The sequence below is a fragment of the Sparus aurata genome, chromosome 2 (assembly GCF_900880675.1).
Source record: "Sparus aurata chromosome 2, fSpaAur1.1, whole genome shotgun sequence".
In the NCBI taxonomy this organism is placed as follows: Eukaryota; Metazoa; Chordata; class Actinopteri; order Spariformes; family Sparidae; genus Sparus; species Sparus aurata.
The window spans coordinates 2,037,504-2,062,134 of record NC_044188.1 but is presented as its reverse complement, the minus strand read 5'-3'; the positions used below and the strand labels follow the sequence as shown (position 1 = coordinate 2,062,134).

The 24,631-nt window shown below is 41.4% G+C and overlaps 2 protein-coding genes and 1 long non-coding RNA gene across 3 annotated transcripts; 2 read left to right on the top strand and 1 right to left on the bottom strand.

Annotated features, from left to right (window-relative positions):
• The first annotated feature begins 2,658 nt into the window (after positions 1-2,658).
• Positions 2,659-11,840, top strand: cox7a1 (cytochrome c oxidase subunit 7A1). Its single transcript, XM_030407574.1, has 4 exons — positions 2,659-2,802; positions 8,212-8,298; positions 9,006-9,090; positions 11,621-11,840. Exons 1-4 carry the CDS (start codon positions 2,788-2,790, stop codon positions 11,677-11,679), a joined length of 246 nt encoding a protein of 81 aa, XP_030263434.1. The 5' UTR covers positions 2,659-2,787; the 3' UTR covers positions 11,680-11,840.
• A 706-nt stretch (positions 11,841-12,546) lies between these two features.
• Positions 12,547-17,598, bottom strand: chp2 (calcineurin-like EF-hand protein 2). The gene is made up of 7 exons (XM_030407560.1): positions 17,448-17,598; positions 16,324-16,396; positions 15,877-15,957; positions 15,152-15,276; positions 14,998-15,059; positions 14,024-14,146; positions 12,547-13,703 (listed from the first exon to the last, which is right to left on the bottom strand). Exons 1-7 carry the CDS (start codon positions 17,512-17,514, stop codon positions 13,650-13,652), a joined length of 585 nt encoding a protein of 194 aa, XP_030263420.1. The 5' UTR covers positions 17,515-17,598; the 3' UTR covers positions 12,547-13,649.
• A 185-nt stretch (positions 17,599-17,783) lies between these two features.
• On the top strand, positions 17,784-20,266 carry LOC115575465 (uncharacterized). The gene is made up of 4 exons (XR_003982666.1): positions 17,784-17,802; positions 18,951-19,023; positions 19,390-19,470; positions 20,069-20,266. It is a non-coding gene; the product is annotated as an uncharacterized LOC115575465 (long non-coding RNA).
• The last annotated feature ends 4,365 nt before the right edge of the window (positions 20,267-24,631 follow it).

Sequence of the window (24,631 nt, the reverse complement as noted above, 5' to 3'; positions counted from 1 at the left end):
TCTTTCTGTTCACTTCAGTAAAAACAAGAAGTGGAACTGAGACTGAGCAGAACTCGTGTGTGTTCATGTACACATGAGGAAACTCTTCCTCTTCTCCCCCGGCACACCTGACAGGTGTCAGGAGGAAAACAGATGAGTTATGTTCTGTGTAAACACACTACAGAGGCAAGGCAAGTTTATTTGTATAGCACCATTCAGACACAAGGCAACTCAAAGTGCTTTACAGGCACACACAACACACATTACATTAAAAGACATAAACATTTCATTTAAAAGACATTAAAAATTGCATAAAAAAAATAAATTAATTAATAAAAAATTTAAAAAAATAGCATTTTAAGACCAGTAAAAACATTAAGAGACAAACATCAAAACAAGTAGGCTAAAATAGAGAAGCTTTAAAAGAAACAGGACTGTAGAGTCAGAGTCATAATGCAGTTCAAAGACTTGAATTGCTTCAGTTAAAAGCAGCGGCAAAAAGAAATGTTTTAAGTCTTGATTTAAAAGAGGTGAGTGTTGGAGCAGACCTGCAGTTTTTAGGGAGTTTGTTCCAAATATGTGGCGCATAGTAACTGAAAGCTGCTTCTCCATGTTTCCTTCTGACTCTGGGGACTGAAAGCAGACCGGTACCTGACGGTCTCAGAGGTCCGGATGGTTCAGAACGCGGCAACAGATCAGAAATGTATTTTGGCCCGAAACCGTTCAATGCTTTATAAACCAACAACAGGACTTTGAAATCTATTCTTTGATAGACAGGAAGCCAGTGTAAAGATCTGAGAACTGGAGTGATGTGATCTACTGTTTTGGTTCTTGTTAGGACTCGAGCAGCAGCGTTCTGAATCAGCTGCAGAGTACGTTTGACCTACAGGTGATCTATAAGACCTGCAGTGAGGAGACTTCCTCTGTACAGTTATTCTCATTTAGACTTTCTGTGTCAGATAAATTAGTCATAAGAACAGATAACATAAGTAAAGGTGAATATCTTTGTTTCCCTGAAGAGAACAGCTCATCAGTTCTTCCTCTGAACGCAGTCCGACTGTTTTACAGCCTGATATTTCCAACATCTGTCTGATTTGAGTTTCCAGTGAAACTCGTCTGATTCAGAGGAAGTCGTGTTATCACGCTGAGCAGAGAGCGGCTCGACTAATCTCAGCAGCCGATGAAGTCAGAACACAAACGTGAGACGGCCGACTGATGAAGAGTTTCTCATGTAGTCATCGTCAGTACAGCCGGCCTCATGATGTCACTGACACGGATCGATACTGTGAACAAAATACAATAACAACACTGCACAGTTACTGCCAGTTAATTACTTTTTGATACGATACTTTAAAACTTTTACCAGAGTAATATTCTAACACCATACCTGTACTTTTACTTGAGTATCACCTTTTTCAGGTACTTTTTACAACGCTGGTTGTTGTTGTTTGGCAGATTACTGTGTGGATTACTGAACAGTAATGGAAGAAGTAATATTAAAATACTCTATTACAAGTTAAAAGTCCTTCATTCATTTTTATTGATGTAAAAAATATGAAAATCACAAAATGTGCTTAAAGTGACAAAAGTATGAATACTCATCAGGCCTTCTGTTGGTGTTATACACAGTCATGTAATGTAACTAAGTACATTTACTCAAGTAAAGTACCTCAAAATGATATTAAAGAACAGTACTTGAGTACTTCCATTTTCTGTTACATTATACTTCCACTCCACATTCAGGAGGCAGATATTCTACTTTTTACTCCACTACATGTATTTCATTACTTTGGTTACTAGTTACTTTGCAGATTAATATCAGATACTTTAAGACTTTTACTCGAGTACCTTCAAAGGTTCTTCTACAATCTTTAACAAATAATATCTGTACTTTTACTTGAGTATCACCCTTTTCAGGTACTTTTTACATCACTGGCAGATTACTGTGTGGATTACTGAACAGTATGCCATTTATTTGATTACTTTGGTTACTAGTTACTTTGCAGATTAATATCAGATACATTAAGTACATTGTTTTTGGTGACTTTCAGGATTAATTTAACACCATATCTTTATCTTTACTTTTACTTGATTATCACCCTTTTTAAGTACTTTTTTACAACCCTGGTTGTTGCTGTTTGGCAGATTACTGTGTGGATTACTGAGCAGTAATGGAAGAAGTAATATTAAAATACTCTGTTACAAGTAAAAAGATTTTTACTGATGTAAAAAATATGAAATTCACAAAGTGTAAATACTAATCAGGTCTTCTGTGGGTGTTATATACAGTCATGTAATGTAACTAAGTACATTTACTCAAGTACTTGCATACAATTTTGAGGTAGTATTTGATTTTCTGCTACATTATACTTCCTCTCCGCCACATTCACATTTAGTTACTAGTTACTTTGCTACTCTGGCTCTGATGCAGCAGGTGATCTGCACTCTGCTGCTGAACGATCAATAACACACTGATTAATGACTGTTAATGACCTCATATTGTGACAGAGACGATTTAAACTCCATTTTGCAGCTCGTTCTTCAGGTTCATTGTTCCGGATCCTTCCTGCCTGATGGAGGTCGGCTGTTTGTTTCCTGTGTTGCTGTGCGACAGGCGGACACACACAGTTTGGCCTCTACAGCAGATCGTAGTTTGGCTGAGATTCAGACACACTGATACTGTGTGTGTGTGTGTGTGTGTGTGTGTGTGTGTGTGTGTGTGTGTTTAAGTGTGTGTGCGCATGTCCTTGTCAGGGTGAGACGAGGAAGAGCAGCTCGACACACACTCTCACACACACCGCCACAGACATGAACCACCTGCTGGTAAATACAACTCTTCTTCCTTTTTTTCTTCTTCTTCTTCTTTTCTTCTTCTTCTTCTTCTTCTTCTCTGTGTTTGCTCGTCTGACGCTTCAGGGATCTTTTCAGGTGACAGAACAGGAAGTCAGGCGCAGGTAGAAGAGGAGAAAGTGTGTGTTTGTGCAGGAGGACGGGGGGTCGAGGCCCGACCTTTGTACCGTGTAGGACAGAAGTGTGTAACTTTCACTGAGGTTGTGTTTTATGTTGTTGTGTTTGTGTTGCTGCCGAGCCGCCGTGTGTGTGTTCATGATGTTATACGATCTGTAGACTCGCCTCACATGACCTGCTGTCCTCACTTCACCTGACCGCCATGACTGTGACCTGCTGTTAGTGGGACAATGCAGCTCAGCACGTACACACACACACACACACCTCCTTCTCTGCCTCCTGATTGGTTCAAGTGTCAGTTTCAGAGGCTGTGATTGGCTGTCGGTTGTGCCAGTCGTGCCCACAGCGACCCAACGTGACCTTTGCAGTGTGTTAAGAAGTCATGCAGCTTTCTTAAAGCGGCAGGCGGCTGCTGCGTGCAGAGGTGTCCGGATCAGAGGAGGAAGTCAAGGCTGAACCTTCAAAATAAAATACCCTCCTTATAGACAAACTGCAGAGTTACACTGTGTTCAACATCTGGACGTCTGTCTGTACAAAGTGAAACTGCTTGACACGTTGTAAGAGGTGAACTGGGTTCAGACGAGGGTGTTTGTGGATGGACCTCCTGTGTTCACCTGCAGATTCTACCGGGCCACATTCATAGATTCATATCCACCTGTTTCCTCGGGAGCCTATGGGGGCTGCCATGACAGATAACTACTTCCGCCGGCGGTTTTCTGTTTCCGGTTGCCTTGCAACTGCATGATGGCCGCTGCCGCTAAGCTAGCCCTGAACAACTAGCGTTAGGTCATAAGTGCTAAATTGTTTTTAAAATGAGCTCAGGTACAACATGTGCCGTTGTTGGTTGCCACAACAATTCATGAAAATTGAAGTTTTTTTCAGAAACGTCTCGTGTAGTACATCAACCACTGAGACAAACTTGTCCGTGCCCTGCGCCCTACACGCCATGCTGAGGAAGGAGGAACGGAGACTAGCGCGGCTCGCGGCTTTGACACTAAAATAAATATTTGGGTTTATGAATATCTTCCACAGAATAGCTGCTGCATGACTTTCCTAACCCGGCAACGTCCGAGCAGCCGCCTGTCTCCACGGCTTCACTTTCCTTCAGCATTATCCACGCTGTATGTTTAGCTTGATTGACACTCTGGCTGGGCGCTACTGCTGCCTTCAGAAATATAAACTCGCTGTGTTTCTTCAACAGTACTTTCCCTATTTTGTAACTATGCAGGTAGTTGTATGCTTCTGTGCTTTTGTAACTGCGTAATTCTCCACCGTCAACACCTTCAGAAAATATAAGATAAGCATTAGCCCGACGTTAGCTACATCGCTAACTTATTAAAACATCTGTACTGTGTATCCACCGCCGATTTTTTTCCATTCTGTCGCTTTCTTCGTGTTAAAAGCCGGTTTTTAGAGCGAGCATGACAGCTACGTTAACGTAAACACCGAGGTCAGCCAGTTCAACCGGAAGAGCATAACCGAATACTGCTATGAACCATGGGTAAACTCACGAAGTCAGGAATAAGGTGGATAGAAGAACTAGATGTTGGACACAAAGATGGCGTATGTCAGATGTTCCAGGCTGCTTTAATCACAACCAGAGTCAGTTTGATCAGATCTCTTTGGATCATAACACAAATAACTGTTTACAGCTGTGGAACATTTTAACAATGCACATGATTGTTTTTTAATATGCAAATAATTGGATCCAAACCCACCAGTGCTGTCGACGCTCCAACACCAAGAAAGAGGAACAGAGAGTTACTGTCCTATCAGAACATGAACAAACTCACAGTGAGGTTTCGGTGGCGCGGTGGGATCGACCACACCTGGTGCCGGTCCGTCAGCTGCCAGCAGCCGGGAAAACAGAAATGAGACTTTCTGTTCTCCTTTCACCCGACATCACAACTCGTAGTATCACAGCGTGTTTCCAGTTTCACTGCTGGACTGCAGCGTCACAGATTCAACAGAGAAAATACTTGTTTATTTCTAACTATTGTATAAAAAGAATTACAGGCAAATTGACGAATGTGAAGAAAACTGAAGGGAGAAAATCCTGCACAGTTTGAGTTACTGTTGAAGAAGATGAGCAAAATGTGTTTGAAAATGTTACACAGGAACACAACTCGATGTCGCCGGTCTGATTTTGTCAAAATGATTCAGAGCAACAAACTGTTTTTGTGTATAAAAAAATAAGTTGTTGGTGTTTCAGGTCAAATGTCTTCACTGAAAAGGGAAGAAGAGAGTTTTTAGTCTCAAATGAAAGTGACTACTGATGGAGTCAGTGCGGCAGGAAGTACGTTATATTTAGCCCGTTAACAGATGTGGAAACATGCTGGAACATTCAAGGGTGAAGAAACACGCGGGGAATACTTTTGATCTGGACCTCAGTTCAGCCAAAGAAGGGATGGATTAGTCAGATCTTGTGTCCAGAAACAGCAGTGAGAGGCTCAGAGTGGACGTGTGAGGATGAAACCTGCAAACATTTCAAAATACATTTCTTCTGAATTTTAAAAGGTCTTCACCAAAGGTTCACCAAAACAATAAGAATCTAGTCCTCCTCTCCTCCTCCTGATGATATAAAGTCCTCCTCTCCTCCTCCTGATGATATAAAGTCCTCCTCTCCTCCTCCTGATGATATAAAGTCCTCCTCTCCTCCTCCTGATGATATAAAGTCCTCCTCTCCTCCTCCTGATGATATAAAGTCCTCCTCTCCTCCTCCTGATGATATAAAGTCCTCCTCTCCTCCTGATGATATAAAGTCCTCCTCTCCTCCTCCTGATGATATAAAGTCCTCCTCTCCTCCTCCTGATGATATAAAGTCCTCCTCTCCTCCTCCTGATGATATAAAGTCCTCCTCTCCTCCTCCTGATGATATAAAGTCCTCCTCTCCTCCTGATGATATAAAGTCCTCCTCTCCTCCTCCTGATAATATAAAGTCCTCCTCTCCTCCTGATGATATAAAGTCCTCCTCTCCTCCTGATGATATAAAGTCCTCCTCTCCTCCTCCTGATGATATAAAGTCCTCCTCTCCTCCTGATGATATAAAGTCCTCCTCTCCTCCTGATGATATAAAGTCCTCCTCTGCTCCTCCTGATGATATAAAGTCCTCCTCTCCTCCTCCTGATGATATAAAGTCCTCCTCTCCTCCTGATGATATAAAGTCCTCCTCTCCTCCTCCTGATGATATAAAGTCCTCCTCTCCTCCTCCTGATGATATAAAGTCCTCCTCTCCTCCTCCTGATAGATATAAAGTCCTCCTCTCCTCCTCCTGATGATATAAAGTCCTCCTCTCCTCCTCCTGATGATATAAAGTCCTCCTCTCCTCCTCCTGATGATATAAAGTCCTCCTCTCCTCCTCCTGATGATATAAAGTCCTCCTCTCCTCCTCCTGATGATATAAAGTCCTCCTCTCCTCCTCCTGATGATATAAAGTCCTCCTCTCCTCCTGATGATATAAAGTCCTCCTCTCCTCCTCCTGATGATATAAAGTCCTCCTCTCCTCCTCCTGATGATATAAAGTCCTCCTCTCCTCCTCCTGATGATATAAAGTCCTCCTCCTCCTCCTGATGATATAAAGTCCTCCTCTCCTCCTCCTGATGATATAAAGTCCTCCTCTCCTCCTGATGATATAAAGTCCTCCTCTCCTCCTCCTGATAATATAAAGTCCTCCTCTCCTCCTGATGATATAAAGTCCTCCTCTCCTCCTGATGATATAAAGTCCTCCTCTCCTCCTCCTGATGATATAAAGTCCTCCTCTCCTCCTGATGATATAAAGTCCTCCTCTCCTCCTCCTCCTGATGATATAAAGTCCTCCTCTCCTCCTCCTGATGATATAAAGTCCTCCTCTCCTCCTCCTGATGATGTAAAGTCCTCCTCTCCTCCTCCTGATGATATAAAGTCCTCCTCTCCTCCTGATGATATAAAGTCCTCCTCTCCTCCTCCTGATGATATAAAGTCCTCCTCTCCTCCTCCTGATGATATAAAGTCCTCTTCTCCTCCTCCTGATGATATAAAGTCCTCCTCTCCTCCTCCTGATGATATAAAGTCCTCCTCTCCTCCTGATGATATAAAGTCCTCCTCTCCTCCTGATGATATAAAGTCCTCCTCTCCTCCTCCTGATGATATAAAGTCCTCCTCTCCTCCTCCTGATGATATAAAGTCCTCCTCTCCTCCTCCTGATGATATAAAGTCCTCCTCTCCTCCTGATGATATAAAGTCCTCCTCTCCCCCTCCTGATGATATAAAGTCCTCCTCTCCTCCTCCTGATGATATAAAGTCCTCCTCTCCTCCTGATGATATAAAGTCCTCCTCTCCTCCTGATGATATAAAGTCCTCCTCTCCTCCTGATGATATAAAGTCCTCCTCTCCTCCTGATGATATAAAGTCCTCCTCTCCTCCTGATGATATAAAGTCCTCCTCTCCTCCTGATGATATAAAGTCCTCCTCTCCTCCTCCTGATGATATAAAGTCCTCCTCTCCTCCTCCTGATGATATAAAGTCCTCCTCTCCTCCTCCTGATGATATAAAGTCCTCCTCTCCTCCTCCTGATGATATAAAGTCCTCCTCTCCTCCTCCTGATGATATAAAGTCCTCCTCTCCTCCTGCTGATGATATAAAGTCCTCCTCTCCTCCTCCTGATGATATAAAGTCCTCCTCTCCTCCTGATGATATAAAGTCCTCCTCTCCTCCTCCTGATGATATAAAGTCCTCCTCTCCTCCTCCTGATGATATAAAGTCCTCCTCTCCTCCTGATGATATAAAGTCCTCCTCTCCTCCTCCTGATGATATAAAGTCCTCCTCTCCTCCTCCTGATGATATAAAGTCCTCCTCTCCTCCTGATGATGTAAAGTCCTCCTCTCCTCCTCCTGATGATATAAAGTCCTCCTCTCCTCCTCCTGATGATATAAAGTCCTCCTCTCCTCCTCCTGATGATGTAAAGTCCTCCTCTCATCCTCCTGATGATATAAAGTCCTCCTTTAAAAACAGTCTCTCCTCACATGTGCAGAACTTGCCTTAGAAACATCACATTTTAAGGTTTCTTCAGTACCACAGTGATCCAGTGACGTCTGTCTGAACATCCACAGGTTCACTGCTAACAGGAAGTGCTAACAGCTAATTCTGCTAAGTTTTAAATAAAGTCTCTAGTTACTTGACTCATTCAGCAGAATGAACCTCCAGAACGTCTCTCTCTCTCTTCTGTCCTGAAGCCCTAAATGCTAAAATTGAACTTTTTGTATTTTTCTTTTTCTTTTGTGATTTCAGAAAGTTCCACTTCTGGCCGGCCGGGCCTTCAGCAGCTCGGCCCGACAGCTCAGGAACAAAGTCCCCGAGGCCCAGAAACTCTTCCAGGTAACACGAGAGTAAAGAGCCGGAGTTCTGGGGATATAAACTGACGTTCAAGTGACGATGAGGAACTTTCAGCTTTTGTTGTTTCTAGTGCCACCTTTGGACAAATGTGACAAATGTGGTACGACGCCACGGCGTGTGACGAAGAGACCGCAGAACGATTCACGATGAGATGTTGTTTATAAATGTATTTACATGTGACACATGTGATCGGACCCGAGCACAGACACGGTCTCGTTCGCTGTTACAGGTCATTTACAGTCATCAGAGGAATCAGACACGTCTTATAAACACTTACAAGTTCCTCGAATTCACTTCAGTCGGGTTTGTTCTCCACATCTAAGGTCCTTCTGTGGAGTTTGGCATCTGAAGACCATAAACAGCCAGACGCCAGAACAGTCCACATCATACTTAATACTTTTTGCATCTCACCCAAAAAAAGGCAGATTCCATAAACCGCTTTTATAACTGTAGTGAAAACTCAAACCAGATTGTTGAGAGTGTGTTACAGAAACACAGTCAGTGTTCTCATGGAAACCAAACACACTATCCAAAAATTTTTATCAGACCGAATTGATCAAATTGTGAAAGTCAAACGAGGGAAAGAAAGTAATTACACAGTCTGGCTGCTATGTCAAATTGGGCATCATGCTAACATGATAGCATAAACTGTTTGGTTTTTGACTGCCATGTGGTTTCCATGGTTACAGGAGGACAACGGGCTGCCCGTCCACATCAAAGGAGGAACCGCAGACGTCCTGCTCTACCGGGCGACCATGACGTTAACCATCACAGGTAAACATGTACAGAACTCTCATATAACAATTATGTAATTATAAAACTCAAACAGGATATTCAGAACAAACCCCAAAGAGGATGTATCCATCGGTTCAGCTGAGGATAAAGTCAGCCGCAGTGGTTTCGAGTCCGACACATCAAGAAGATATCTTTTGTTTTTTGAGTCGCCACAGAAACAACCAGTGTCCTGGAAACCCAAAGAGGGAATTTCTATCTTTGGAAGATCGCCATTCGATTTGTCGCAATGAGAAACACATGCACTGAGGGGATGTGGGGCTTCAGTCTCAGATGAAAAACATGTTACAGTTTGCAGTCTGGTCGTCAAAAAGGAGAAAGTAGGACTCAACCAACGAGGAATTTGCTTTGACATCTTGGGGTCGTTTTTGATCATTAACTTTGATGATTTTATGTTCTTTAGAAGTTTCCAGAGACAAAAACTCAAACAACACAACAGTGAAGGAGACAAAAACATGAGAGTTAAAGTCTGCTGCTCTTAAACTGACCACAGGATCACAGAGCTGCCTGACTCTCTCTGCTGGAGACAGACAGGAGGACAGACAGGTGGACAGACAGGTGTACAGACAGGAGGACAGACGGGTGTACAGACAGGAGGACAGACGGGTGGACAGACAGGAGGACAGACAGGAGGACAGACGGGTGGACAGACAGGAGGACGGACAGGAGGACAGACAGGTGTACAGACAGGAGGACAGACAGGAGGACAGACAGGTGGCCAGACAGCAGGACAGACAGGAGGACAGACGGGTGGACAGACAGGAGGACAGACAGGAGGACAGACGGGTGTACAGACGGGTGTACAGACAGGAGGACAGACAGGAGGACAGACGGGTGGACAGACAGGAGGACGGACAGGAGGACAGACAGGTGTACAGACAGGAGGACAGACTGGTGGACAGACAGGAGGACAGATGGGTGGACAGACAGGAGGACAGACAGGAGGACAGACAGGAGGACAGACAGGAGGACAGACGGGTGTACAGACAGGAGGACAGACAGGTGGACAGACTGGTGGACAGACAGGAGGACAGACGGGTGTACAGACAGGAGGACAGACAGGAGGACAGACAGGAGGACAGACAGGAGGACAGACAGGTGTACAGACAGGAGGACAGACAGGAGGACAGACAGGTGTACAGACAGGAGGACAGACAGGAGGACAGATGGGTGGACAGACAGGAGGACAGACAGGAGGACAAACAGGTGTACAGACAGGAGGACAGACAGGAGGACAGACAGGAGGACAGACAGGAGGACAGACAGGAGGACAGACAGGTGTACAGACAGGAGGACAGACAGGAGGACAGACGGGTGGAACATCAGAACGTCACACTTGTTAGTGAGAGACAAGAATCAAAACCAAGAAGTGCAGCAGAGTTTCTTCATCCATACAACAAATACAAATACTATTCACCGACCTCTGGACTGTGATTAAACTGAAACAGGTAATGGCTCATTTACTCTCAGTCATACTTGAGGAAAAGGAAAGATATCCTGTTCAGTTATTACTTTGGTACTTGTGATCCATTCTTGAGCCATCTTATCTGATTGATAACAGCTGGTGACTTGATTCAGCTTTTAGACTCGGCCACAAACACTACAATGGGAAAGTCTAAGGAGCTGGGCGATGATCTGCTAAAAGAGCTAATTATTGATTTGAACAAGTCAGGAAAGTGACTTTGAGGCCTTTCACAGCAGTTACAGATCAACTGTACAACAAACTATCACCTGCTGCTGAGAGACAGCCGGTCTGATGGACATGGGTCAACCAAAATCCACCAAAAAGACAAGTCTGCAATGTCTTAGAAGCTTCTGGCAGACAGCCGTCTACAGTCCGGTGTGTTGGACATCCACGTGAGCTGAGAGGCTGCTGAGTTAGACAGACGTAGCATCTGAAAGCTCCACTGAAGTTTGCTGCTGATCGTATGGATGAAAACTCTGTGGTCACATGAAACTAAAACTGAGCTGTTTGGTCAGTATGAGCAGCAGCAGCATGTCTGGAGGAGAGAAGCATGGTGCTGGTCGTGTTCTGCTGTGGGGCGGTTCTGCTGCTCTAAAGAAAGTAAATGGAATAAAGAAGAAGGAGGAGAATCTCCAGATTCTTGAGAAAAACCTCAAATCGTCAGCAGAGGATCAGCTCCTAAACACACATCAGAAGTGGTAATGAAACGGATAACTCAGGCTTTAACTGAGGTTTCATAATAACTTTCTAATACTTCCCAAAGTCCCGACTGAACCTAATCGAGAACATGTGGACTGTGCTGAAGAGACAAGTCTGATTCTGTGACGGGGAGCGATCCAGAGGACCGTCAGAAGCTCGTGGAGTGTCTGAGAGACATTTAACTAAACATTAGAACTACGGTGTGTTTATTTATCATCCAACAGATTTGGACACATTTCCAGAAGACCAATGATCATTTTAATTATTGAACCAAACTTCATGAATGTTTTTGTGACAAAGTTCAAAAATAAGTAATTAAAATAATGTTGTATGACTTCACCTCTGCAGGAACCTGTTACTCCTGCTACTGGCTGCTCACCGCCTCCATGCCTCAGAAGAAACAGTAGAGAAGAACCAGACGGGCTCCGGGCTCGGACTGTCGCCTGGAGGCCGACACTCTGCTCCGTCTGACGCTAATGTTTGATGTGTACATTTGATTTTATCACCAGCCGTCCTTCTTTCATTATGGCAACGATGATTATGTAAAAAGAAAGTGTTAAAACTTTAAGCTGAGCGCCTGCAGAGTCTTTATTTCCTCATCCATGCTGAACGTTTGATCCGGACCCAGCAGCCGGTCTCACGCTGAGCCCAGACACATTGATCGTTTTTACATATTGGCAGGCGTTGAGATTTGTTAGGATCACTCGAAGGTTCTTGAACTTTCTGGACCGTGTCGTCCTCCATGTGTTCTCAGACCGCTGACTGATCCTCAGCCAGAGAGGTCGAGGTCGATGAGTCCAGCGCCCCGACGCGGCTCTGAGCGGTCGGGACAGACGTGGCACCGAGAGAATTTGCGTTATTATTCGATCTTTTAATGCTTTAAATGTTTCATATCCAATCTAAGGAAGATGTCAACACAATGTTTGTGATCGTCTCCAGATGTGACGCACAGAGGCAGAGGAAGCGTTTAGCCATGGCTCCACCTAGCATCATGATTTCTCCGGCTAAAATGAAAATACTTTTAGGTTTTCATCTTTAACAGAAATCAGTTTTTGCTGTCGCAGTCTCACTCAGGCTGCACTGATGGAGCTTTTAACGACCTGTTTCCTTTGGAATACAACACAGAACAATATTAATATGAACCATTAGCCTCCCAGACTGGACACGACTCCTTCAGTCTGTAATAATTCAGAGTCCAGTTTCTGATCTCAGGAAGAAAACTTGCTGAAAGATTCAAAGACAAAAAGTGAAAAGAAAAATACTCTGAAACAAGCTGAAGGTTTAAAGGTTTTTATTCAGGACAGAATGTTTCTCTCTGCAGGTGGAAACCTTCACATTCATGTCACATTTCTCAACGAGCGTTAATCAAAAGTTTTGACGATGGAGACTGAAGTCACAGAAAACATCCGTGCTGCCGAGCGACAGTGAAGGTTTGGCTCTCGTGTGAACGTCTCATCTCCGGGGAAATCTGATGTATCCTTGTTAATTCCAGATGGTTTCTCATTACATTTTAATAATCTCAGTCTGTAGTGATCCTCTGACTGATCATCCCCCGTGTAAACCTGTTTTCATTCCTGGAGATGTACGTAAAGTGTTCCTAAACATCTCAACGTCCAGCACAGACTTCAGAGTTATAACCCCACAAACACTGAACACTGAATAATGTATTTATTTTTCTCGCCTAATTTAGCCTGTAGATGAGCTGTCGCTGCCCCATCAGCTGGAACAGCACAAGTTCAGGTGTAATAACAACATTATAACATAACATGAAAATTAAAGCACTTTCTACATGTTTTTTCTGAGGAAGTTTTCAGCCACCTGGCAAAAAACGTGAAGTTTTATGACCTCAAAATACCAAAATACCTGAGAGTAACAGGAGCATTAGACTCAATATAGTTCTTTATTTCCTTCTTCACATTAACTTTGTGTGGATTAAAAAGTTAGAAACAAGAGCTGAGGTGGAAAAACAGCTTATTCAAAGAGCAAAGTGCTTAAAACTACTTAACTTGTATCATTTCAACATTTAAGGCTTTAAAAACTGATATAATCTTTATATTACTGGATTTTAAATCTGATTGGCTACATGACTTGTCAATCATCTGGAGGCTGGTGTATAACAGGCTCAGGAGAAGAGGGGGTGGGACTCTTCGTTGGCTGTGGAAGTGCATATCTATTCAAATGAGCTGTCAATCAAACAGCGGCCATCTTAGGAGTCTGAAAAGTTTATTTAGTTTTTATTAGTCTTTTTTCTCCGTGGTGTCTCTTCTGTCCTCGTTGAGAACATCGTGTCCATCATCGGCTCCTCTCGAAGGTTTTAGAAAGAGACGAGCGACCGATCGTCTTCTTCTCAACGCAAACGAGAAGATCCTGAAAGTCTTTATCTCAGGAAGCGAATACTCATCTTGTGATCGATATCCACTTTCTCCAGTGACTGAAAACAAAATGAAATCATTTTAAGTTTCATCACGGACCTTAAAGACCACACATGGTTAAGAGTCTCAGAGTACATTTAAGCAGTTTGTTTGTGTCGTTGTGTTGTTGTATGCAAAAGAAATGAACTTATTTGTATTTTATAAATCTTTCCAAAGTTTATGCTAGAATTATCTTCTGGCTTTATCGCTGCACAGTTTGAATTCACTGTTTAAAGATTTCATCCTCACAGCTAGTTTTACTGTTCTAAACACTGAGTGTGAAAACATCTGTTATCTGGAATATTCAGATTAATATTGTTTACTGTCGAGTCGTCCTCACCTTCCTGAACTCGTCGAAGGAGATGGCGTCGTCCTTGTCGGCGTCGGCCTCCTGGATGGCTCGCTCAGCGATGCACTGCAGCTGCTCCTCCGTCACCTGCAGGCCGAGCATCGACCGCAACACCTGCGAGTCACAGTCGTCCACCGAGTCACGACGCTTTCAAGTACAAAACTCTCAGGCAGACATTTTTCTGTTTCTGCATCTTCAAAACGAACTCATGGTGAACCTCAGGGCTCGAGTCTCGAGCCGCTTCACTTCTCTGCAGATGATTCATGATTAAATCTTTCAGTAGTTTGGTTGTTTAAAAGAAAGCTTTAAAGGGTTTGAGGAGACTTTGCAAAAGTGTTTGTAGTTATCTCTCAGTTTCTCACATGAACAAAAAAAAATCTCCATAATTTGTTTCCCCTTGGAAAAAACAAACAGTAGAAAATTCACACTTTGGCACAAATGCAAAAGAATGATAATAATAATAATAAAATAATCTTAAAAAACCGTCCCACTCTTTTTCACACATGAAAATAATTAATTCTCCTCCAAAAAAAAAAAAATTAATCATGAAAAATAAAAATATTTTCTCTTAAAACCAAAAACACTTCTCAGTTTCTCACCTACAAAAATAAATAAATAAATATTCTCCGGAAATTTCTGCAGACTTTTCAGAAGAATTTGGGGAAAGTGAGCGGGAAAACACTCAAAACACGTTTTACATGTGATAAACTATAATAGATGAATTTAACAATTTTTATTTTCTTTTGAAAATAAAAAAAAAACCCACAAAACTTTGTTTGTTCCTGAAAAATATTTTTTGCCTGTTTGGTGAAAAAATCTTAAATTTTGTTTTTCTCCTGACATTTTTTTTTCAAAACCTAAAAACACATGTATGTCTGAGTTATCACGTGTATTTAAACACATTTTGAGTATTTTTTGTAACCGGGGTAACGGAGTGACGTGGCGGCAGGATTCACTTCACACACCTGCAGCAGCTCGTCTCTGGAAATCTTCCCGTCTCGGTCCTGATCGTACAGCTGGAAAGCAACTGAACACAGACAGACGGAGATTTAGTTTCTTAGAGGATTGTTACGAGTTGGTGAGAAAAATAAGAAGCAGAACAAACTGAGCTGGACTGACATCTGAGTTTCCCGGTGGTGCTGTTGGCCGGCTCCTGCTGGGCTCCGGCTCTGGTTCTGTTGGAGTCCGCTGGAAGGAAATGAGCCAGAATCCGAACAAAGGAGCCAAAGTCCAGCGTTTCCTTTCTGGAGGAGAAAAAGTGAAATATTTCCAGTTTCCAAGGATTTAATGTGTCTGTGTTCAATAATTCTTCATTTTATTCTGTTGTGATCCGTTTCAGACGGCTGCGTGGTTCATCAGTGGCACACAAACTGGAATGTTTGGAACCCTGAGAGGACTTTTTCTTTTTCTGGTGATTCATTTAGTCTGACAAAATTGTCTCCTTTTTTTGTTTAAGGAGGAAAAACAATCAGAGAATTGTTTGAGTGTGAAACAGAATGAATTATAACACATCAACAAAGACATGATGATAATGTTCAACAACCTGCTGACACACGGGAGATTCATCCTGTGTTAACTGTGCACAGAGAAAATAAAACTCTTCTGGAGGAGAATGTGAATGTTTCTGCTCCTGCTGGTGCACTACAGCCTCCTGTGGTCAAACTGAGTATTACAAGAAAACAACAGTGACTTGGTTTCAAACATGAAAGAAAAAATCTCCTGCAATATTTGTTTCTCCTGGAAAAAGAAGCTAAAACAATTCCAAAAGTGTTCATGTGAAGTTACAGCTTAGTAAACTCAAAAGTCATCCAGTGGAACAGAGAAACTCCAGCAGGCCACCGTACCCGGGAGGGAAGAAGGCGCCGATGATTCTGGCTCCGATGGGGTTCATGTCCAAATCTGGAACCGTCTCTAGATCCTCGGGCCTGAGACACAGACGACCTTTAGTGACCCCACACATCCACTGAACGTCAGAAGAACTAACATTTAAAGGGACAGTGTGTAACAATTTAAGTAATTTATTAACTCAAATCAACGTCTTCAGAACGGGAGGGGTGAGCAAAGGAGTGTTGCAGTGTGGAACCTCACAGCTAGATGGCGCTAAATACTCGATATATTACACACTGTCCCTTTAAAAACAAATCTTTATTTTATGGTGAAAAACAGCACAACAAACAACTGGACCAACATGTTTCCACAGGTGATGACATTTATAACAACAGTTTATCACACAAACTGTTGTTGACATTATCTTTTGTCCCGCCCTCTGATTGGTCGGTCGGTCCACTCACCTGAGATGTCCCGTGTTGTCTTTGTCCAGAAACTCAAACCTCTCGTACAGACGGATGATTTGGGCAGCAGAGACTGAAACACAGAATCACCCCGACCAAGAACACAAGAACACAAGAACAGAGGACAGAGGTCAGAGGTCAGAGGTCAGAGGACAAGGTCAGGTTTATTTCAGGTGACAGAGTAAAGAATAATGTTGTTTCCAGGTGTGAAAAAGAGGGAATCTCTTTCAGGTGAAAACAAAAAGTTTAGAAAAAAAATAACTCAATTTTTTTAAATGTGAAGAAATTATTATTATTTTTTTTCTTGGTGATTAAAGAAAAGTGATTGTTATTGCAGGTTAAAATAAAAATGAGTTAGTGAAAATGAAAAAAATAAAAATAAATTTGAGTGGTGAAAAAAAAGATCGAGTGAATCTTTTTTCAAATTTTTCATGTGAAAAAAAGTTTTTTTTTCTTGGTGACAAAAAAGGTGATTATTTTTTTTTAGGTTAAAATAAATGTGAGGTCAGAACAAAAGCAAGAAGAAGAAACAGAGGAAGAATGAGCCGAGGAAGAAGAAGAAGAAGAAGAAGAAGAAGAAGAAGAAGAAGAAGAAGAAGAAGAAGAAGAAGCAGCAGCCTCCACTGTGGAGGCGGCTGCTTCTTCTTCTTCTTCTTCTTCTCATTCTTCTTCTTCTTCTTCTTCTTCTCATTCTTCTTCTTCTCCTTCTTCTGCTTCTTCCTCGGCTCATTCTTCCTCTGTTTCTTATCAGTGTGAACAGTTCAGGGCGTTCACACTGACACACTGAGATAAACAGCAGATGCAGCGACACTGATGAGTTTAACAACAGTCACTGCTGCTATCACACACGCACACACACAGACACACACACACACACACACACACACACACACACACACAGACACACACACACAGTCTTCCTCACCAGTTTGACAGTTCACACTTCAGAGTATAAGTGCTGTCTGTCAGTTACTGTCTCACACAGCGATGACGCTGCAGTGTGAGGCGTCACTACTTGTTGATGAGACTGTGTGACTCGGTCCAAAACTCCAGAACGGGTCAGAATGAGAACTTTTAGAGACTCCTGGTGTCTCTGACCTGTCCGGAGGAAAATCAACACTCACATCCGGTGTCCTGCAGGAGCTGCTGGCCGTCTGGGATGTGGTTCATGTTGGAGCTGTTGGAGCCCATCCTGCCGGCTGCTGGTCCACTTCTGCTTCAACCCGCTGACTGCTTCTTTCTGTCTGCGCCACAGACGTGACGGACACGTCGCTCAGCCAATCACAAGTCACCTACTGCACCAGGAAAGCCCTGACCAATGAGCACCCAGAAACAGACACACTGACCCCATGAAGCTGGATGAGTGCTGCTGTTTTATACTTTAATAACAACATGGAAGAACATCATTTATATGAAGTGCTGTGATGTGTGAAGAATCTCTACAAGTCTCCAAGGTGCTGAAAAGAAATTAAGACAAAGGTTTGGTTTTTTTTCCAGCGCATGAAAATAAAACCAGGTGTTGAAAAACATAAACATGAGTGAATTTCTGTCTCTCTACAAGTCAGAGGTGTTGAAAAGATATAAAGACAAAAGTTATTTTTGTTGGTGATTAATAAAGAGTGAATGTTCTTTCTATGTGACAATAGAAACAAGCGGTGAAAAGAATTAAAGAACAAAAGAGTTTTTTTTTTCTAGGTGACAAAAACACCAGTCACATTTTTTTCCAAGTGAAAATATAAACAAGCGTTGAAAAACATTATTTTTTTCTAGGTTTCAAAAAAGGAGTGTACGGAAGAGGATTAGGGCCACATGTGAATCTTTTTTTAGTTCTGACTTTCAATCTCAGAATTCTGAGAATAAAGTCAGAATTCTGACTTTTTTCTCAGAATTCAGACTTTAAAGTCAGAACTAAAAAAAAAAATCACATGTGGCCCTAATCCTCATCCGTACCCCTTTCTTTAATCACCAAGAAAAAAAAACAACTTTTTTTTTCACATTTAAAAAAATTCAGTTTTTTTTTTTTTTCAAAACTTTTTGTTTTCACCTGAAAGGAATTAACTCATTTTTATTTTAACCTGCAATAACAACACTTTTTTTTAATCTCCAAGAAAAAAGAAAAAACTTTTTTCTTCACATTTAAAAAAATTCAGTTATTCTTTTTTCTAAAGTTTTTGTTTTGACCTGAAAGAGATTCCCTCTTTTTCACACCTGGAAACAACATTATTCTTTACTCTGTCACCTGAAATAAACCTGACCTGACCTCTGTCCTCTGACCTCTGTCCTCTGTCCTCTGTCCTCTGACCTCTGTTCTCTGTTCTCTGTCCTCTGACCTCTGACCTCTGACCTCTGTCCTCTGACCTCTGACCTCTGTCCTCTGTCCTCTGTCCTCTGTCCTCTGACCTCTGTCTCTGCCTCGACCTCTGTCCTCTGACCTCTGACCTCTGTCCTCTGACCTCTGACCTCTGACCTCTGTCCTCTGTCCTCTGTCCTCTGTCCTCTGACCTCTGTCCTCTGACCTCTGTCCTCTGTCCTCTGTCCTCTGACCTCTGACCTCTGTCCTCTGACCTCTGACCTCTGTCCTCTGTTCTCTGTTCTCTGTTCTTGGTCGGGGTGATTCTGTGTTTCAGTCTCTGCTGCCCAAATCATCCGTCTGTACGAGAGGTTTGAGTTTCTGGACAAAGACAACACGGGACATCTCAGGTGAGTGGACCGACCGACCAATCAGAGGGCGGGACAAAAGATAATGTCAACAACAGTTTGTGTGATAAACTGTTGTTATAAATGTCATCACCTGTGGAAACATGTTGGTCCAGTTGTTTGTTGTGCTGTTTTTCACCATAAAATAAAGATTTGTTTTTAAAGGGACAGTCTGTAATATATCAAGTATTTAGCGCCATCTAGCTGTGAGGTTCCACATTGCAACACTCCTTTGCTCACCCCTCCCGTTCTGAAGACTTTAATTTGAGTTAATAAATTACTTAAATTGTTACACACTGTCCCTTTAAATGTTAGTTCTTCTGACGTTCAGTGGATGTGTGGGGTCACTAAAGGTCGTCTGTGTCTCAGGCCCGAGGATCTAGAGACGGTTCCAGATTTGGACATGAACCCCATCGGAGCCAGAATCATCGGCGCCTTCTTCCCTCCCGGGTACGGTGGCCTGCTGGAGTTTCTCTGTTCCACTGGATGACTTTTGAGTTTACTAAGCTGTAACTTCACATGAACACTTTTGGAATTGTTTTAGCTTCTTTTTCCAGGAGAAACAAATATTGCAGGAGATTTTTTCTTTCATGTTTGAAACCAAGTCACTGTTGTTTTCTTGTAATACTCAGTTTGACCACAGGAGGCTGTAGTGCACCAGCAGGAGCAGAAACATTCACATTCTCCTCCAGAAGAGTTTTATTTTCTCTGTGCACAGTTAACACAGGATGAACCTCCCGTGTGTCAGCAGGTTGTTGAACATTATCATCATGTCTTTGTTGATGTGTTATAATTCATTCTGTTTCACACTCAAACAATTCTCTGATTGTTTTTCCTCCTTAAACAAAAAAGGAGACAATTTTGTCAGACTAAATGAATCACCAGAAAAAGAAAAAGTCCTCTCAGGGTTCCAAACATTCCAGTTTGTGTGCCACTGATGAACCACGCAGCCGTCTGAAACGGATCACAACAGAATAAAATGAAGAATTATTGAACACAGACACATTAAATCCTTGGAAACTGGAAATATTTCACTTCTCTCCTCCAGAAAGGAAACGCTGGACTTTGGCTCCTTTGTTCGGATTCTGGCTCATTTCCTTCCAGCGGACTCCAACAGAACCAGAGCCGGAGCCCAGCAGGAGCCGGCCAACAGCACCACCGGGAAACTCAGACTCAAACTCAGTGATCAGAATCTAGTTTGTATTGATTAGCAGGTTGTTGTTGCTCTGACTGAACTACTGAAGGTGTCTGTAGTGTTCTCTGGACATTTGTCCAGACGATTAAAAGTTCACTATATTATAATTAAATAACTGCCTAAATGTGGGATAACAAGATACTGACGAGAACAGAATAAGAAAAGACGCTCACTTTAAGGACATCACGTAGGATATTGCAGTTTCTAGAGAAGGTGCACTCGATCTGCTTACCCAGCTGTCCAGGAATGATATTAATATCATTAGTTTGTATTTCGTGCGCATGTTATAGCTATATAGTGGCCACAATTAAATTTTTTTTTGACCATGTCATGTCTGGGCCTCCGTACTTTTCAATACATGTTTTTTTCCCCTAAAAAAATGTTACGTTTTTCAAAACTAATTTTTGTTTTCACCTGAAATTAAAATCATTGTTTTTAGTCACCAAGAAAAAAAAATGTTTTCTTTAATTCTTTCAACACTCTTTTTTACCTGAAATACTTTAGTTTTTTAGTCACCTAGAAAAAACTTTTTTCTTTATTACTTTTCAACACTTGTTTTTATTTTCACCTGAAAAAAAATGCACTGTTTTTTGTCACCTAAAGAAAAAAAAACTTAACCTGAAAATCTTTTTATAGTCGATGTAAGAATAAAGTCAGAAATCTACACATGTACATTTTTTTTTAGTTCTGACTTTATTCTCAGAATTCTGAGAATAAAGTCAGAATTCTGACTTTAAAGTCAGAACTAAAAAAAAATGTACATGTGTAAATTCACATGTTGCCCTAATCCTCTTCCGTACTTTTTCTATTGTCACCTGAAAAACATTCAGTCTTTTTTTAATGACCTAGAATAAAAACTATCTATAAAAAGAAAAAACCAAACGTTTTATTTCCCCTAGAAAAAAAAAGAAAAACAAAACTCTTTTGTTCTTTATTTCTTTTCAACACTTGTTTCTATTGTCACACGAAAAAAACTCTTTTTAGACACAGAAAAAACTTTCTTTTCTTTAATTCATTCCAGCAAAAAAGTTATTTTTTCAGCACTCATTTTTTTATCTGAATAAATAAAATCACTCCTTTAGTCACCTAGAAAAAAAAACTTTTTTAACTATATTTCTTTCTACGGAGCCCCAGACATGACATGGTCAAAAAAAATAAAAAATTGTGGCCACAATATAGCTATAACGTGCGCATGAAATACTTTTTTGTGCGCACCGTCTGTCTGCTGGCACTTTCGGCAGAGCCTTTCATTGATCATCTCCTCTGAAAGTTGCATCATGTGTGTCAGACTCTCAGCTGTACGGAAGACGATTAGGGCCACATGTGAATTTATTTTTTAGTTCTGACTTTAAAGTCAGAATTCTGAGAAAAAAGTCAGAATTCTGAGATTATGCTGAGTGACTAAAGAAGATTGAACAGGTTTTGGAAAAAATATCGAAACGAGTGAATGTTTTTACATTGTGTTTGGCAAAAAAAAAAAAGTGATTTTTATTCCAGGTTAAAATAAAACAAGTTAATTCCTTTCAGGTGAAAAACAAATGTTGGAGGGAAATAAAGAAAAAAAATGTTTTTTTTTAGGTGAAAGAAAAAACAGTGCAAATAAAACGTTTTGAAAATAAAATGTGATGAAAAACAGTTTTTCTCTAAGTGACAACTTATTTTCTTTTTTTTTCCTATAAAAAAAAAACTGTGAATTTTGTGTCACAAAAAGTTTTTTTTCCAGGTGACAAAAAAAAAAGTATTTTTTTTCTAGGTAAAAAAAAATGGTATGCATAAAAATGGTTTAATTTTTTTAATGTTTTTAATTAATTGATTGATGTAACTCCTTTCAGGTGAAACAAGTGTTGAAAAGAAATAAAGAAAAAAAAGTTTTTTTTTCTAGGTGAAAGAAAAAAAAGTGAAAATAAAAAGTTTCGAAAATAAAATGAGTGAATTACTTTCACGTGAAAATAAAAATGTTTTTTTCTAGGTGACAAAAAAAGCAAAACGTGAATTTTGTGTGACAAAAAAGTATTTTTTTTTTTCAGGTGAAAATAAAAAAGTGATATATTTTTTTCTCAGGTTAAAATAAAAACTAGGGCCGGGACTTTAACGCGTTAATTACGATGAATTAATTACACAAATTACACATTTTAATCGCACTTATTTTTGCACCGCGGAACGTTTCTCACTGGAAGAGTTTCAGGGGTACCGATTATACTGGAGCACCAACTAACGTTCATGACTTCAGACAACAACAATGAACGAAGAAGCAGATGAGACTGTTTTGGTTGGCCCCGTGGATGGGAAATTTTGTTTCCAAAGCGGACGGATGGCAGCGTAGATACGAGCATGCTATTGCTGCACTTTATGGCAAAAATTGCACTGGTCGGGGCGTTTAGCTCGGTGGGTAGAGCAGCGTCCCATGTGCCGAGGCTCTGCAGGACCCAGGTTCGACTCCCGGCCGGGTCCGTTTGCTGCGTGTCTCTCTCTCTCTCCCTGTTTCCTGTCATATCTTCAGCTGTTCTGTCAATAAAGCCATAAAAGGCCAAAAAAAATTGCGTTGGTCTTGAAAAAACAAAAACAATATTTTGTTGCTTAAGCTTCTGTATTCAGTCATTATTCAATGGTATACTAAAATCCATGTGAAGAAAATTGCTTCTCACTGTTCTCAGTTCAAATATTTATATGCGATTAAAATGCGATTAATTTCGATTAATTAATTACAAAGCCTCTGATTAATTCGATTAATTTTTTTAATCGAGTCCCGGCCCTAATAAAAACTATTTAATATATTTCAGGTGAAAATAAAAATGCGTGTCATTCTCTTTGTAGACACTAGATGGAGACATCTCCACATAAATACACAGTCCAGAGTCCTGCAGGACTGACAGACCGACCCGGATATGTTGGTCCTCAGTCCACCGGGTCAGGACTCGGTTTGGAGTTCAGATTGTGTAGTTATTGATTGTGACTGTACAGGTGTGACACTTTAATGATTATAATTAGAAGTGTTGATGACGTTTAGAGGCAGTTAAAGACACTTTCTCTGTACGTGTGTGAAGAGTGTGTGTGTGAACAGCTGATGATTATTATGGTCTGTTACAGAATAAAGAGCTGAAAATGCATCATCATCATCATCATCATCATCATCATCATCATCATCCTCATCACCATCATCATCATCAGTGATGTTCAGGGGAGATTAATGTTAATATTATTATTAGCAGGAGTTTATGATTCTTCATCAGGACTCCCGCGGACTGAAATGAAACTGGGTCAAAGTCAAAGTCCAAACTGTTCAGAGTAAACACACACACACATACACACACACACACACACACACACACACACACACACACACACACACACACACACACACACACACACAGTTGGCAGCCCGTCAGAGAGTTTGCATTCCTCTCTGGTAACATTAACAGTTGATTTATCAGCTCTGTTCGTCTGAATAAAGAGCTGTTAGAGAAGAATTTACATCTGCTCGCTGCAGTAGTGAGGACAGCGAGCAGCAGCCTTCTTTTTTCTTTTAACACAGTTTAAAACAATAAAATACAGTTGAATCTTTTTCCATCGCCAGAAAACTTGTTTGGCTTTCTGTCTTCTGTCACACACTCATTTTTTTCCTCGTGAAAATAAATAAAAGAACACTTCCACTCTGTTTCTGTTTCTAACATGACATTTGTTTCTTTCTCATGAAAACTTCTCTCATGTTTTTTCTCAAAAAAGAAAACAATTTAGATCAGACTTATAAAAATGGATCACCATAAAAGAGAACCCTCACTTGTCCCTCCGGGCTTCCGTACATACGGGCGCAGATGAATAAACAGAACTTAAATGAGATTCAGGACATGTGAGCGGACCCAGTTAACGGGCCTGAGCCCTGCTACTATTATATTGTTCAAATCAGACTTAAAAACATTCATAAACTTTATGTTCTGTGGTGGAGCCGGACCGGATCGGACCGGGACCACCACTCATTTGTCCCAGTTTGGACGTAAACTACACGCTGTTGTAAACAATGAAGCGTGGAGCGGTGACTCAGACTGGATCCAGCGAGGCCCGGCAGCTTGTGTTCTGTCTCCATTTCACAGAGCTCACACCTCCTCACCTCCTCCACAGAGTCGGTCCACAGGCGTGGAAATGAAAGTGCAGGTATGTTCGGAATGTGAAAGCAGGTGATGGAGACACGTGAGCAGCTGCAGACATCACGATTAAACAATCAGCCACGATCGGACCGAGCCGGGAACCAGAACATCTGATGCTTCCTCCTCCCCACAGCTGTGATTAATAACTAACATGTCAATGACTTAATGTGAAGACTGACAGGTGCATTGATTGACAGGTGCATTGATTGACAGGTGCATTGATTGACAGGTGATCGGAGCTGATGGATTTATGAATCACCGGCCGATACACACA